General features: G+C 47.0%; 1 protein-coding gene across 2 annotated transcripts in view; it reads right to left on the reverse strand.

The window, feature by feature from the left end:
• MICU1 (mitochondrial calcium uptake 1) overlaps positions 1–17,221 on the reverse strand; it is a 109,903-nt gene that overhangs the window by 2,038 nt on the left and 90,644 nt on the right. For both annotated transcript variants that reach the window (XM_050898915.1, XM_050898914.1), the window contains 3 exons: positions 15,254–15,391; positions 8,907–9,015; positions 942–1,031 (listed from right to left, as the gene is read on the reverse strand). In XM_050898915.1, the coding sequence (XP_050754872.1) occupies positions 942–1,031; positions 8,907–9,015; positions 15,254–15,391 (337 nt within the window). The remainder of the gene's footprint in view (positions 1–941; positions 1,032–8,906; positions 9,016–15,253; positions 15,392–17,221) is intronic.

Genomic DNA, 17,221 nt, shown 5'->3' on the forward strand with positions numbered 1-17,221 from the left:
CGAGAGGATGCAAACAGAGAATATTCAGCTACGCTTCGGTTCACTCTAATCTCCAGCCTGATCATCTGGTTTGAGGAGCCTATCAGAAAGTGGCACTGAAGCACAGAGAAAAATAAAACGAGAGATGCAACCTTAGAAAAGTGCAAAGAAGCAGGCGGGGCTGAAACCAAGAGGGACAACAAGGAATAAAGATTTTTTTTCTTAATGTTCGTATTTATATCAGAAAGCAAACAACCATCTATTTATGCATCACTGCTGCCACTCAGAGCTGCCAGATCCTGGTGACTGTGCTGGAGAAGCAGGGTGCCAGCAAGGTCTCTGGTTTTGGCTTGACAGTTTTGGGCAAATGCAGAATTTTGCTACTTTCCAAGTCTGAATTGCCGCCACCATCCCCTGGTGGCAAAGACTCCACTAATTCTCATTAAATCAACCCGAGACTGCTTCAGTGCGGCAACAAGCTACCCCATAGTGTTTGCATCCTCTGCGGGCCAGCAAAGCAACGAGCTTCCCAGCAGGGCACAGAGCTGCCATTAATTAATTAAGCTGATATTTGTCCAGGACTTTGGAGATAACAACGTACCAGATAGGCTCGCTTCCAACACTGGAGCACAATAGCTCATTTTGTTAAACAGAACAGAGTTTTGGGGGGGGGGGTGGTGGTGTGGAAAGAGAGCTGTGTAGCAAGCTGTGCCTGCCAAACGCTTGCATCCACTGCTTTAAGATCAACATCTCGGAAGCTGGGCACCATGCGATACCCTTCCTAGAAGGGCAGGAGCATCAGTACAGATCCACGGCCAAAGAGGGGACGGTAGCATGGCAAGAAGAGGCAAGGCCACGGCAAGCTTTCATGGCTGGCCATTTTTTCCCCTGTATTTCTTCCCCCGGGATCGACTCTCGCCCAGCCTGGCCGAGAGGAATGGGGCGAGGTTGGGGTCACTCACCGTCGCAGTCGAAGAGCGCGAACACCACGTCGCACACGTGGTCGGAGAGCTCCACCTTGGCCACCGTCCTGGCCACTTGCTGCATCGTCACTGCAACGGAGGGAGGGCACAAGGTTAGCGGGATGTCGTGATCTGCCAACCGCAGCGAACGCGGGCAGAGGAGCGGGAGACTCCTGTTCCTCCACAGAAAACCGCCTTTACGAAAACGTGTCATGTTCAAAGAGGCTTGAAATAAGCTTCGTCCCCAGCCCGTTCAACACGTGCCTCAAAACCAGGCTCCTCCAAGCCTTCGCCTTCCTACTGCAACACCGCACGGGGTGTGGAGAGGCTGCTGGTGAGCACCGACGTGCTGATGCCTGTGTGTTCAAGATAAACATTAAAAACATTGCAATGAGGTGTTTTCTCCCCCCTTTGGTTACAAAATCGGAAGAAGTGTCAGCACTACAAGCAAACACCAGGTGGGAAACCTCTCCTGATGGGCTTGATCAACAAGGCAGCTCCTTCTGACAGTGTTGCAAAGATGATACTCTATGAACCAGCTATTCCAACAGGCTGGGAATAATAAAAACCGGTTTTCCTGTTAAGCAACCCAGGGCCAATAATTGCAGAACAAACCCATCCACCCTCTCCCTGCGACAGGCTCTGCAGCGAGCAGACAAGGTTAACCTTGCAATAAAATAGAGTTGTAACGAATTATTTCACTTCCCCCCCCCCAACTGGCAGCTGAGCTCATCAGCAAAGAAGTGAGCAGTACTTTTATTCACGCCTCTAGAAAAGAGCAATCCGCGGAGCTATCAATCTGGCAGGGTTATGCGGTAGATTTTGCTGCATAAAGGGGAAAAAAAACCAAACCCTCACTGGGCTAGTTTAGCTGTTTCCCTACATGTATTCGTGTGCGTCTGGCTGCCCTCTGGTCTCCCTCTGATGGCTGCTAATTGAAGGAAGGAGGGGAGGTAAGAGCAGCTCAGTTGTCACTGTTTGTCAGGGCTGAAACACCCTGCTCCCTTCCAGATACTCAATAAAAAGGAAGGGCTTTGCATGAACGTTAGGGTATTTTAAGTTAAATTGCTTCCCTACGAGGTCTGACCCGAGGAAGCCCCGTCCGGAGAGACTTTGCACCGCGGCAGTGAGCCCACAGTAACTGGGATGAACGTTTAGCTGCAGAGCTCCCCTTCAGCAAGGCAAAAGAGGGAAGTGGCGTGACACAAAATCAGATTGAAACCAAAAAAAGCCTCTGCTTTCATCCACAGCTTCCTTCTGGGTTCATGCACTCTGGTCCCTTTGCAGAGCTATCGGCCCTTCAGAAATTTTGAAGAGTTATGGGTCAGAAAGGAAAAAATAAGCACCCAATCTATACCGTAACCAGGTGAATTAGAAACTGCATCAAGTGTTTCTAATAGGATTTTTTTTTTCCCCATGAATGTTCAGATTACTGGTTCCTTCTGCCCCATTTCTGCTCCCCTGAGTGAGGTATGGGGTTTTCAGGGAGGAATCCAGAGCCACCATCGGGTCCTTTTTCCTCCTTTTACTGAATAATGCAGGGGAAAACTGAAATTAAACAGAAGGTGGATTAAAATATATATAATCTCAAGTAGGCACCTGCTGTTCCCCTGTAATTATTCTCTTTGAGTTAAAATCCTTTCCTACATGAGAGATGTAGCTCTGGTCTGCAGTTATTACTCTATATTTCAGTTCTGTCACTGTACGTCAGGATACGGCCGCTGCTTCTGTGTGTGTCCTGCTGGCAGCCAGAGCCTGCTTTGCGGAGGGCAGAGGCAGTGTAACCATTCAACAAAACTTGAATTAATTTTGTTCCCCAGCCTTACACCCGAACCTTGCCAACTGAGCTGTGGGGAGACCTCGCGTCTCTCCCAGCCCACCCATGCCAACCAGGCTGCAGAATATACTGCGCCACACACGCGGCACAGCTCTCAAGAAAACCTGGATAGCAAAGGAAACGGGGGGAATTCACATTTTAAGCGCAGGGACAGCCACCACGTCCGTGCATCCCTTTCCTTTCCGCTCTCTTCTTCCAAATACGCACCAATTAGCCAGCAAGATGCAACACGATCGAATGAACGAACTGCAACACAAGCGAGCAGGCGCATTAGATGGCAGCAGCCCTCCAAAAAGGGCTTTAACGGTCCACCATTTAATTAGCTTACACTGACATCGAACGCTCACAAATTAAATGACAAAGCTGCCTTCAGCTTTCCCCCTTGATCCGAGAGGGAGGGACTGATGGCCAGGTGATGGCCAGCATCACACATACCCCAAACCAGAGCAGAGGGTGACTATAAATTGCACAGGTATAATGCCGTATTTATAGGTCCTCTGTGATCAAACGCCACGGACACAAAGTGGCAGCAAACAGCGGAGCTGAACGGTGGACGGCATCGTCCTTTTCACCAAGATAAATGCCCTGCATCTGGATTTTATATGTGCCTTTGTAAAAGGCGCCTTTCTCCTCCCGAATTAGGCGATGCTCGTTCCCTACATACAGTCCTGGCTCCAGCCAGCTGCAAAACATGCGCTATAACTCCTACCTGCCACACGCGCTGCTGGGGGACTTCAGTCACATGTGTCAAGCTCAAGGAAAAAGAAGAGGTGTAGGTAAAAGAAAGAGTTTATCTAAACTTATTTCTCAGCTTATGTTGTCCCCAGAAAGTCCTTCTGCTGGGGAGGCACTTTAAAACACCTCAACTTTGGCAACGGCAGAGGTTTTAAGCGCTGTAAGCCACCTCTTACCCGAGACCCAGACCTTCAGACAGCAAAAGCAGATCTGTATTTCCTCAGACAGCAACACCGAATTTCATTTAACTCCTTTGAAATGTAAATCTTCTTTAAAGGTGCTCAACCAAGCTTTGATACCATCCTCTCCTCCTGGTGCCCAGGGTACCCTACTGAAGAAGTTATTTGCTAGAGCCTTATATGGGAAAACAAAAAGAATGATTTCTTTAATTGTAAGTCATGTTTTTCTGCTGAGTTTTCACTCCCCTCCTTCCATCTCTACAGGGTGTCGCCTGATCCCTCTCTCCTCTTCAACGCATGCTTATTTATTTTTCATGGCTGCAGTTTTACCAGCTGTAATTTGTACTTGCGGCCACTGGTTACTGCTTCCTCTCTTATTAATCCAACTGCGCAAGTGTCACCTCCATCACATTTTTCTTGCTCAATGCAAAAATTCTGCAAAAATGTTATTTCGCAGGGGCTGCGTGACTGTGCTGTGCTCGGTAACGATTTTGTTGGTTTTTAAGGAGTCATAAAGAAGGGGAAAGTGTCTCTGCTTTCCATTTCGAGACACACGCTCCAGACTACAAGGTATCTCGGTGAGGCAAATAAAATTGAAGTAAACCTCCCAGCGTCATTTCTCTACCATTTCGCAAAATGAAATAGTCGCTGTCTGGGGAAACATCTCCTAAAACAAAGCTTGTCCAGATTTGGGGTTTTGGGATGGCTGCATCCATCCCTACATGGGAAAGTCTCCTGGATTTTATACCACTGAAAATGAGTTCCACGTTTCTATCTTGAAAAGCTATGCGGCTTTTAAAGTTTCAAGCGTTAGTGTCTCCCACTGGTTCCTTTAATGAGCCATCTGAGTTATTTTATGCAAGTTTAGCGTCTGACACAGTTGTGGGGTTTGGTTTTTTTTTTTTTCCCACTCCAATTCCCAGAACCACACCGTGAGTAATGCCTCACCAAGTGCTTACAAACGGGGCTTTTCTATGGGCGAGAGCCTAGCCAGATGGCAAACTTCATTTGTTTCCTCCGTCTTGAGATTAATCACACATTTGGCCGAAATAATGGGCAGCTGGGCTGCTGCCTTCATTTCCCGAACGGCACCCAGGGTGACGGGAGCAGGGCTCCTTGCCCTGGACGGTCCGAGGCTGCAGAGGCAGGACACGTGTATCTTGGGCTCCCAGAAATCAGGCTATGTAGGGTCTCACGTTGATACGCACGTTTCATTTTAAGCATCCCAGCTGGAAATGTTGGATGCCATCATTGACAATATAGCTAGCAAAAATCTATTTAACTTTTTTCAAATCATTTGCATGTGTACGTACCAGAATATCGATCCAGAAGAGAGATGTACAAACCCTAGGCAATCCTGTGGACACAGCACATTTTTCTTTTTCTTCTCAAAACACAAGGGCGCAGCCCTGCAGCTGAGTAGAAACTGTTCTGACATTAAAGGGAGCATGATGGAAAGTCATGGAGATCATGGTTCTGGGAAAAAAGCAGAGCTACAAGACCAAAGGCAGAGCCGATCCACTGTTTATGTGATATTCGTAGTCATAAATAAGTAAAGAAAGGAGATTCCAACACAGAAAGTAGTTTCTAAACTGAAAGGTATTCAGCATCTTCCAGGGGCTGTTGATCTACGGAGAGCTTGTCCTCAGGGCTACCGAGCTGATTTCTTAAAGCCTTGTGGACAGGCATCCTCTGCTGTGACAGAGTTTTGCCCAACAACTCGTTGCATCAGTGCTCAGCAAACACCGCATCGTAATTGTGCATGTACTAAAACCAAAGGGCAGGCGAGCTCCAGACCCCTCCTGCTTGAGGACACGGTGCCAAGCACTTCCACGGTCCCTCTCCATCAGGACGCACACATACACACACGTCAACGCACTGGTGTGAGGGCAGCAAAGGTGACAACCCGTGACCCTGACTTGCCTCTGCAGGACACCAGATTTCATCGTTCGACTCTTCTCCTTCTCACAAATTATCACAAATACTCATTCAAGCTTTCTTACACACCCAGAGAGGCTGTGGCACCTCTGACCTTGGAGATATCCAAAACCTGATGGTAGGTGGCCCTGGGCGAGCTGCTGTACGTGACCCTGTTGGACTAGAGGGACTCTAGAGATCCCTGCCAACCTCACCTACCCTACAGAAGTCCTCCCCACCCAACTACCAGCGTTGACTACATGCCGTTACTCCAGAGGAGCGATCTGAGTTGTGCCTCCATGGGGGACTGACTTCTTTCATCCAGCTCTGAAGGCAGATTAAAGCAAGCAGCAATTCAATGACAAATACATGCTGCACTCAAAACTCACCTCTACCTCCTCCCAAATTCCCTGTCAAGTCTGCAGCCGTTTCAAGCTCCATACTTCAAATAACATGACCTTCCATTAACCCTTCCTGGGCTCCAGCCCCGCTCTGAGCCGGCTGAGCCACCGGAGCGAGCAGCAGGCTCAGCCGTCTCCCCTCGCTTTGGCTCGTCTCTAGTGAAGTGCATCTGTGCCTTGCCCTAAAACGCAAAGGAGCTATACCGTGGCTCTCTGCCGGCGCCAGCAAAACGGCTTCTTGGAAAGTCTGGCTGCAGACGGTGCCAAAAAAAAAGTGCAATTCACACCCTTGCCTCGGAAGGGGAATAAGCGACGAATTCGGCTCCTGTCCTGCTGCCAGCTGTAAGCCCAGGCTGGGAAAGTTTTCTAAGTAATGCTTACGATTTAAGAGAATGACGGCTATCCTGTTTCTGGTAAAATGAAAGATGGGCTAACAAATAATCTGTGTGTTGTTCTATGGGTCATTAAAATACAGGTTTATGATCCTTTTTAGAAGAAGAGGCTACTTGAATTCAACACAGAAAACAGGTTGTCAAGCTATGGCTGTTTGGTGCCATCCTTTTTTTTCCTCTTAAATTTTAAATGGCCCTTCTAAAGTTATAATGAAGCTTGCTGCATTAGGTTAGCAGCAATTTATTTGCTACACAAACTATCCTCTTCCTCCTCCCCATATGATGAGTAATTTTTCCATTTGTTGGTTTTTAATAAGCAACCTTGTGAAAGCTTGACTTTTGGAAGAGTACACCCCATTTATTGCTTATTCGATTTGTGGGTGCAATATCCAGACTCAGAGTGCACGCATACGGAAACAGGTAATGCACAGACAATTTAGGCATGGGAGCACACAGACCCCTGCTGCAAAACCCAGGTGTATCGCTGCAGCTTGCTTTGCACCTTCGTTCGGACCACAGCAAAACCCTCTCTTCATGCCTCCTGCCCGGAGCATCTCTGGGTTGAGCAGCACAGAAGGACGCGAGGGGTGATTCGTGTCAGCTACCAGACACAGGCGAAGAGGGGATTTACAGGATAACCCTCCTCTTCTGCCCGAGCCCGAGGAAAGCTCTCCCGACAGCTGGGACCCTGCAGGCAGGGACGGGAGTCTGGGGACAGCCGAGCCCGCAAGCGGTTTGAAGCCTTGCCCTGCACACCACCAACCCTCCCCAAGGTTTACTTACTCCAGCCAAACACTCCCAGCTCAGTGGCTGTGGCTCCAGCACAAGCTCATTAATCGCACATAATTAAACAGCAATCACACTGATTTACCAACTGCACGCAGACCTAAATACTCCACAAATACATGTGCCACGACTGGGCAATTGCTGATTTACTGTAGACACCGAGTAAATTGGATTTGCTGGGCTATTACCTCCTCGTAGGATGCTGCAGAAAGGGGTCTGTGCAGCAGCAGCACATCCGTACTTCATAGTTTTACTTTTAAATGAAAGAAAGTTAAAAGAACTTGATAGGCTTTTAAGTCTTAAGGTAACGGTCATCTAAAACAAAGAGTACAGATTATTTCCCCCAAAAAATCAAAGATGAGGAGGGCTGCTGACACATGCAAGAAGAGATGTGACACCTTTGACTCCCCTTGTAATTCCACTGCCCAAAAACCTATTAATGTCTTAATATTCCCACAACAGCACAGCGGCTGGAAGAATAGCTTACTTCTGAAACATTTAATTTTGCAGCTGCCTGAATACATCAGCTTTAACTTTCTAGTAGACAAGAGTTTCAACTTAGCCTAAAAAACTTTTAATGAGTTTGCCATCTTTTTTTTATATTCCCAGTCTGAGTGTTTTAAAAAAACAACTCTTAAAAAAAGATCCAGAAAAGAAAAGCATGCACTTGTGACAGATCCTGGCAGCAGAGAGCTGGACTTTTTTTTTTTTTTTTTTTAAATCAGTGTGTCAGATCTGAGAACATACCTGGACTAGCTCAGAAAAGGAAACACACGATGAAATGAAGAAGGATATGGATGGGTTTGATCGATAAACCACGCTATTACCAAGCTCCCCAGGAAACACCAGCTCTGAGGTTTATTCAGCCAGCTCCTCTGGCCACGTGCAGCCTCTGGACTGTGGGTTATCTGAAGGGAGCCTGCTCTGGACAGACTTTAATGCTTAGTGTGGGACCTCAGTGGGGTTCCAGTGCTCCCCCTCCTTCCCTCCAGCACGCCTGGGAGCTCCAAAGGTGCTTGCCATTACTCGGATTTCAGATCAGAAATGCAGCATCTAGCCATACAGCTCTTATTTCTAGGCAAAGCCTCTTATTTTTAAGCAAAGCTGAAACAAAACAAGGGTTGAACAGTTCCTACCACCAGCTCCACTGCTGGTTAGTGCCTCTGCCACGTCAATCACAGAGACCTCTACAGAAGATACAGTTTGCAAGAATATTTCTTATAATACTGCTTGTCTTTGCCAACAATAATTTTTCAAGTACTTTGTAAAAGGAGAAAAAATGTCACTTCAGAAGAGGGATGAAGAAGAAACACTGGTGTGCCTGGGATCTGGTACCAGAGCCTGTGATACACTCCACTAGGTCACCTTGCCTCTGCACGCATCAGGCCTGAACGGTCCTGCTGAAGGTATCACCATGATATCACCGCTTCCTGATAGGTCACCATGAAATCACTGCTTCCTAATCTACGTTTCTTCCTAATACGTTTCAGCCTTTTTTCCCCCTCTATATCTAAAACTGGGGAAATATAAAACCTGAAATCCCTCTTTATCCATGGACATAGCAAGTTAAACCTCTCATTACAGGGAGAAACTGCAATTTTGGTACATTTTTAACCCGTCAGCCTGGGCTCATTCAACATCTTCCCAACTCCAAAGTCACGGCATGAGTCACGGTCCCTCAAGCTTTCAGCGCCCGTCCGTCTCGCAAGTTTTAATACCTTTATCAAGCGAAGCTCCAGCCATGTGGTAGAAGCTCAAAGCCGTGTCCACGTCGTTTATGTTCTTCAGAAAAGTGAAGAAGCTCTCCACCTCCTCAAACGTCAGCCCCTAGGACAGAGAAAAGACAGTATTACGGTGATGGGAAAAGGAGATCATGACACTACCTGGATTACGAACAACAAAGTGACTCATTGGCCCAAAGCTGTAGCCGGAGGGGGATTCATCTGCACACTCAAACCACTCCTACCTTGGCACTTTAGGATATGGTTTGCGACCCGTACTTTTGTTAAAACTGCCTCTGCTCCCCTCCTGGCCCCACCAGTCGTGCACCAGGAAGGGACTTCCCCACGCACGGTCAGCGGTGGCAGAGACTGAAAAGCATTTCTCTGGCCCTCGCTCCGCAGCCAGCTCTCGCCCAGAAGAGCGGACACACCATGAGCCTGTGGTTGGGATGCAGGAGACGGCTGCAAGCAGATTCATTTATATATATATTTAAGCCTGCATACTTGCAACGACAATAATGAAATAGTTCACGCGCTGCAAAGTCTCTCCCAAGAGATGCAGGGATCCCTGGGGGGGATTCACGTCTTACCCAGTGTCGCAGAAGGTGACATTGCAAACCACAGCACTTACAGATGTGCCCCAGTTAGCTTTGCTGCTGGTGGTAGGATGGCTGCGGGGCTAGATCGCTGTCTGCTCTACTTAGCGGCACAGTTGCCTGGGGCTTGGCTCACCCTGGGACGGGCGAGCGTGTGCTCGGTGAGTGCCTACGGCCACGCACCCGGGTAGTCACGGAAAGGCGTCCTGAGATCCCTCAGCGCTGACACCGCTGCATCCCAGCACAGCCCATGGGCAGGCAGGGGATAAGCGACACGCTCCCCTCTGCACCAATCCGACCGGCGAGGAGCACGCCGGGAGAGCAACTGCTGACAAGCGCAGCTCTGGGACCCCCAACCGATTACACTACACGACATCTGATTTTATCGACCCATTTAGCACCAGCACGACTGCATCAGTGCTGGGACAAGAAATGCAGCCTCCAAACTGCCCCACCACAGCCACGGCCCAGAGCCAATGGAGGAGGTGAATCATCACCACAGTAATAACCACTCAGCCTTCCTCTCTGGAAGAGATAAATCAGCTTGTCCAGAGGAGTTCAGGTTCAGGATCCTCCTGTCTAGCATGACAGACTGATACAGCAAGATACGAAAAATCCCAGCTGCATAACGTGGCCTGGTTTCATGGTCTGGATGGAAGAGCACATGTTCAGCGGGTACTGTCAAATACAAATTCATATGATCCGTTGCAACCCTGCTCAAACTCTTCCCAACAACTTCTAATCAGGGAAGAAGCCACCCATCTTTTTTTGAAAGAAAAAGCCCGTTTTTTTACGATCTTCTCATACAGACGTGGTGCCTCTAGAATTGTAAGCGGAAGAATCACAGAAAATTTGCAGCTTGCTCCTGTCTTTGCTGTAACTGAGCAAGCAGCAATGCAGCACTGATGCACGTTGCACAGTGTGCACACCGACAAGTGCAACAGCAGGCTCTGTCAGCGCTGGATTCATGAATCCAGACCAGCAAAGATGAGGTAGCAAAATGCACACATGGACAAGGGATCTGAAAAAAATCCCCAGTTACTGTACAGGGGTCAGTCTTTAAATGTATACCTGCTCCGCTTCCCAAGCAGTACGCTAAAAGATATATGGCAGAGTTAAATAAAATACTGTCCTAGCAAATAAATCAAATAAATCAGGTACTTCTGCAGGAAGTACTGCAAAGATTCCTCTGTTTTGTACAACCGATCTAGAGGAGAAAAGATCTTTGCAATTCAGATGCCCATCTGGATGCCTCCCTGCTATGTGTTTCCTGACTGACATGCTCCTGCCTGGGAGCAGAGCACTAAAAATGTGGAAAGCCTGCAGGAACCAGGAGGCATGCGGCCACTTTCAGGCCAGCAGAAGACACTGTGCTGATGTTTACCTGCTCTGTTGGGGACATCTGAGGTTTGCAGTAGTGGCCACAAGGCATCCCAGCAGCTATTCTAAGCAAAGAGCCCCAACTTTGCATTTTCCTGGAATTTTCCACCACAAAAGGCAGACGTCAAGGCCAAACAGCAGTGCTGTCCGTGCAAAACGGCCCCTTGTTTAGTACCAACACTGCAGTTGCTACTGCTTCAGCAGGGAAAGTTTACATGCTTACATACGCAAACTCGTGGTCCTTTCACCAGCTGAAAAAGCAAAAACAATGATGTACAGGGGTATCCTACAAATCTGGGCTTTCACGCGGACAGAGATACTGAACCTCTGTAGCAAAAATGCCATCAGTATTATGAAATTTATTATTTTATTGATGAATCCTATAGTTGAGGCTGGCATCAGCATTAACTCCTTTCCAGCTACCAAAATAAAAATAAAATCAGAGACTGGGACAGCCTCAGGCTTGCACCAACAAGTCGACAGATGAATGGTCACCTTCATCAGTCAGAAGTCTGAGTATGGGAATTTATCTATTCCCCGTCGATGTGTTTGTCAGCGCTGCTCGGCTCTTCCTAAGTTATTCAAGTCTCCATTGAAAGACCAGTAGATATTTCCATTACATAATAGAGGTTTGTGTTAATTTGGAACCACAAGAAATTGCGTATCTGGAGAGCACCAGGGCAGCAATTATGGGATCTGCATGATCACTCCTTTCAAGGCATTTGTAGATCTAGCTGTTGATTCATAAGCCTGAATCCTTTCATCATCTAAATACTACTAGCGATACATAAGCAGGCAGACTCCAGAAACGCATATCTGCTTGCAACATGCATCTTATGACAGCTCAAACACCTTCTGCAAAAGTAAGGGCTTTTTACCTGGGAACCCAGGTTTCAGCCGGGGAGAATTGCATCTCGCTCCCACCCTCTGCCATCTCAACAGGAAAATATGCTACACAGCCCCCAAAGCATGTGTAGAAGATGACCTGAATCACTAGTTTCTGAAGAGTCAACTTGGTTTTCTAGTGGTTACGGAGACATAATCCAAATATCTTGCTTGTAAATACTACTGACAACTCAAGTCCTTTTTACTAGGAGAAAAGCAGCTGTCTGAGTATAACTTAAGGGGGAGGATCGTAAGCAATTTTAAACAAAGTAGAGTGTGGCAGCTCTGCTGAAAATGCAGAAGAGTTCAGGTATCCAAGGTAAGATGGGATTTTTCCTCAAGAAAAATAAAAATGAAAGCAGATTATCAATTAATACAAGAAAACATGCCATTCCCAAAAGCAGGAATATAGAATAGCGATGTTGGAAAATGGCTAAAGGTTAGACTAAAACCAGAGCTTTAACGTTTTGGAGGTTGCCTTGTGCAGAAAAGGTAACTGCATCAGACAATGAAGATGATGTTTGGCAGATTTCATAAGAAAACACTCATAAGGTAAATTGCTAAAGCTTGCCAGGTAGGTTTGGTACAATTACTGCCATTCCCCTCCCAGCATCTCACTATTAAAATTATTTTACTCTCACTTTCTTCAGAAAGCAATAGCAAGTCAAAGCCCCTACTGCTTTCGGCGTAGAGGGGAGTTACAGCAGGTTAGTAAACTGTGCAGATAATGATACTACGCTGGTATAAAAGTAGGCTAGTGAAGCGTGAAAAGAAGGGATTTGGGGAAAAATTCTTCCTGCACAACATGTTTGCATCGTAAACTTCTCTGACCTACAAGGTGTTCAGTGACTGGAAAGTATTGCAGGATCTATGAAGTGGCTGGGTGGCTTTAACGTCTGTGTGAGTTCTGGGAGCCGAAGGGAGAGCAGTGGGTAGCACCGGCTCTGGTCCCTTTTCATAGAATGGGAGTAAAGCAGAGCCCGACGGAAGCAGCTGCTTGCTCTGCAGATGGCTGGGTTACAAACACAGAGGAAGAAGCAACGCCAGCGTTGAGCTTCTGCAGTTTCAAGTGGGAGAACGCTCTCTGGCTTAATACTCCATTCATTTACAAGGAAAACTTTGCAAGGGCATCCCTGAATAAGTTATCCAGAAAGCTCGAAAGGCAGTTAACGTGATTCTGGTCACGGCAGTCCTGTTTCTAAAGAGATGGGGAAAGTTAAGCTACGTAAAAACACTGACAGCTGCACCAGGGTGATCTAATAAACGCACGTAAGTGTATCTAGATACAAAGTGCTGTGCACAAATCTGCAAGGAATATGGTCTTCTAAAATACCCGGCCGGGGGCGGAAAAACCCCACAAACTTTCAAGAAAGGTTCTCTTGTATAAAAGACAATGTAAAGTTAGGCACCAGGCTGGATTCTCCATGAGCTAAAACCTGCTGAAGTGGAGGATTTCAGCGCCTGATTTCTCTAGCTCTGCATAAGCACTGACTTTCAGCTGTCCTGGCTGCAAAAAAGGCTTATCTGCCTCCAGTGCAAAGTGGCTGGCACTTCTTGCATCCTTTACATCTCCTTAAACCATTAAATATCTTGTACTTGTTAACAGAGAGGCCATCTCATTTTAGGATTTTGGGTGTTTCATTCCCTCCGGTCTAAGGAATCATGTGTTTTCCACCAATTCTGTTTCTTGCAAATGTCATTTTTTGTCCTATTCCCCAATTTCTCTCCTTGAAAGTCCTTGGAATAAAGAAAGAAAAAGACTTGCTCTGATTCTGGTTATCTGCAAACAGAAACACAATCTGGCTGATTTGGGGATGAGGATTAAGGTAAAAACAAGAAGTTCTTTCTCTGCCACAGATGTCAGGGTCTGGGCTTACACATGAAAGGAAGAAAACATCTGCTGTAAGAAACCTTCCAAAATAACTCCCTCTGCCTAATTTCTCATACACCCAGCTACTGTTCAATAATATATATATATGCACGTGTGTGTGTATCTCTCTCTCTCTCTCTAAAAACCCCCAAATCACAGCAAAAGAATCAACAGTTTGGGAACATTAACAACAGAGCTGATTATCTTCTGTTAGACACACATCACAGTTAAGTATTTTTTCCACAAGGAATCAAATGATTCCTGTTAAAACTCAAGGGGAGCAGAGGTATTGGAAAAGCCGAATCTGCAGTGTCTCGCTCAAAAGATCAAACAAACAGACACAACTCTGGAAACATCAATGGTCTTATTTAAGCCGCCGACAAAGAGCTTGAGAAGCGAGATTTCCCAATATTGACATGCAACACGTCTCAGCTCCGATGACACGTTGACACCATCTATTGATAACAGCCTATTAAATATTGAGCCTATTTTCCTACAAAACATGAGGGAATCTGCAAAAAAACGCTCTTTCTGGCACCCCAAGGCCACGAGAAGCTGCAGGTACTGCGGCTCCTCTGGCAGGAACACAACTCTGAGCATGGCCTTTTGGCTCGCTTACGGTTTCCTCCAGTTTTTAACTTTTTGGCATTATTTGCAGTTAATTGAAACCTATCAGTCTACGTGCCCCGCTGCTTCAGTATGCCTAAATTCTCCCCCAGCACCAGTGAAAGAGGGAGAAAATGGGGGGGGGAAAGTCACTGGAGTGGCTTCACGTGAACTGAGGATTCCTGTACATCACAGGAGTCCAGTTAAGGCACCCAAAAGGGACAAAAAAGGACTAGACCCTGGCCAACGCTTGTGTTTTATAACACACTTTGCATCTAAACCAGTTAAGAAATAAATGCCAGTTCTGATATCAGGAGGAAGCGGCTCAAACAGTCAGACCGACCCAATACGCAGCCAAAGACTTTCCATCTGTTCTCATTTTGACGAATCTCTTGTTTATAACCTAGTTAATAAAAGAACAATCCATCTTTATAGAAGCAGACGTGAAATTCTAATACTGAAGTAATTTAGCAGCCCATACTTGCCTTACCTGGCAAAGCATGTCCTTTTGGTATGGATGTCTTATTCCAAGGTCTCTCACTAAATTAACAAGTGTAGGATCTGCAACCTTGTTCCTCTCTAAATCATGAGTAATTCAAATAATGTTTCACATCATAAGTTCATAACTAAATAATAAACTGCCCAGTGGCAGCAGCTGATTAATCCAAGGTCGAGCCAGTAACTAGGAACACGTCTTCCATGTTTATTCTGGCTCCAGACCCAGGGTGCCATTCAGCCAATTTACATTTTGAAAATTACAGCATCCATTTTAACAGGGACAAGGCTACACCCTGATCTGGACACTGACCACTGCACTCCCACCTCTTCCATCTCCCTGCTGCTGGCAAAGTATTTATCATCTGCAAAGTCAGTGTCTCTCCCCGCGCTGCTTAACAAGGTGCGGGTGCTTTTCTTAAGAAGACAGAGATTGCTTCCTCGTTTCTCAGCACGGTGCAGGACGGCTGCCCCCACCGCAACTTCCCGAATTTGCCACCGACGCCACTGACCTCTCCGTCTTGGAAGTGCTTCTTGAGCTGCTTCAGCATGACGGTGAGCTTCTTGGACTGCACCCCGCTGTAGGCCAGCAGCATGCTGCCGAACTGCCGCTCTGTGATCCGCCCCTCCACTGGGTCGTGCCGCTCAAACTGGAAGGGGGGGAAAAGGAAGAGAAAAAAAAAATAGGAGATGAAAACAAGACGGTGCAGCAGAAAGCTCCATCCAGGGTAAGGGCATAAAAAGACACTGTAACAAAAAATGAACATTGCAGGAAACACTCATGAAGAAGAAATCCTAGTGCATTTGAATATTTGCTTTCCCCAGGACTGTCTCCATCAGTAAGCCAACATTTTCCCTATGTGCTATTCCTTGGACAAGTTCTGGAAGAAGTCTTTGTATCTTGCCCTCCTAGTTTTATCTTGCAGGGGGACAGCATTTGTAGAGCTGGACTTGAAAAGGCAGGATGATTACCTTAACTTGAAACCAAGCTAATGTCAACAGGTCTCCAAAGGGGTGGAAAGCAAGAAGAAATACTAAGGTGTTCTTCACACGCACTTCCAGCTTGGAGGTCTGAATAAGCATACAGAGAATTTGGCCGCTGCAGTGACCTTTTCTGATTGATCAAAGATCTGTGCAGGACTGAGCTAACGTGCAAGTGTGTGCTTCAAAAGAAGCGCATGTAGGAGTGGTTCCGTGATTGCTATAAAGGGGGATGATGGTTAATAAACCAGGAAATAAAAGTCTTGCAAAAACTAAGTCTCATTTTAGCTCTTCTCTGCTCCAAGCCCTGTACCAGTGTCCCAGCAAGGGAAGGTTCATGGAGGTCTCCAGACCTTACCTTCCCCAGTCCCAGAAAGTTCTCCTCGTCCTCAGCCCCTTCCAGTCCCCGACCCTTACGAATGCTGCTGTGAGGCCCCTGCAGAACTTCCCACAAGCCCTTCGGCAGAGAAAGATTTTCTCCATTAAGCCATCTTGAGGGTACTGGTGGATGAAAAACTGAATATGAGCCAGCAATGTGCACTCGCAGCCCAGAAAGCCAACCATATCCTGGGCTGCATCAAAAGAAGCGTGACCAGCAGGTCGAGGGAGGGGATTCTCCCCCTCTACTCCGCTCTCATGAGACCCCACCTGGAGTCCTGCGTTCAGCTCTGGGGCCCCCAACAGAAGAAGGACATGGACCTGCTCGAGCAGGTCCAGAGGAGGGCCACGAAGATGATCAGAGGGCTGGAGCACCTCTCCTAGGCAGACAGGCTGAGAGAGTTGGGGTTGTTCAGCCTGGAGAAGAGAAGGCTCCGGGGAGACCTTATAGCAGCCTTCCAGTACCTAAAGGGGGCCTACGAGAAAGCCGGAGAGGGACTTTTTACAAGGGCGTGTAGTGATAGGCCAAGGGGTAATGGCTTTAAACTGAAAGAGGGTCGATTTAGATTAGCTGTAAGGAAGAAGTTCTTCACTGTGAGGGTGGTGAGGCACTGGCACAGGTTGCCCAGAGAGGCTGTGGATGCCCCATCCCTGGAAGTGTTCAAGGCCAGGCTGGATGGGGCTTTGAGCAGTCTGGTCTAGTGGAAGGTGTCCCTGCCCATGGCAGGGGGGTTGGAACTAGATGAGCTTTAAGGTCCCTTCCAACCCAAACCATTCTATGATTCTGTGACCTCTCCAGCATTAGTTTATGTTCTCCTGGCTTTCGCTGCAGGGGAGGAGGGAAGAGCAATTCTCCGACTTGGGAAGGTGCCGGGTTGGAGCACCAGGTCTCTGCTAGCTGAATAACACAGATTTCATCTTTTCCTTTTTTCCCCACCTCTGTGGCTCTACAAACATCAACGTTAGACTTCAACTGACTTCGGTTTCACAGATATCAGCATTCAGGATCCCTTACTTGATTTCCTTCAAATTTATCAGAAAAGATATGACCTACACTACAGCTGATCACAAGCCAGAAGATGACATTTAACAACAAAATTAATTTTTAAACTCCTATGAAA

Source organism: Gymnogyps californianus, chromosome 6, assembly GCF_018139145.2.
Source record: "Gymnogyps californianus isolate 813 chromosome 6, ASM1813914v2, whole genome shotgun sequence".
NCBI classification, from domain to species: Eukaryota; Metazoa; Chordata; class Aves; order Accipitriformes; family Cathartidae; genus Gymnogyps; species Gymnogyps californianus.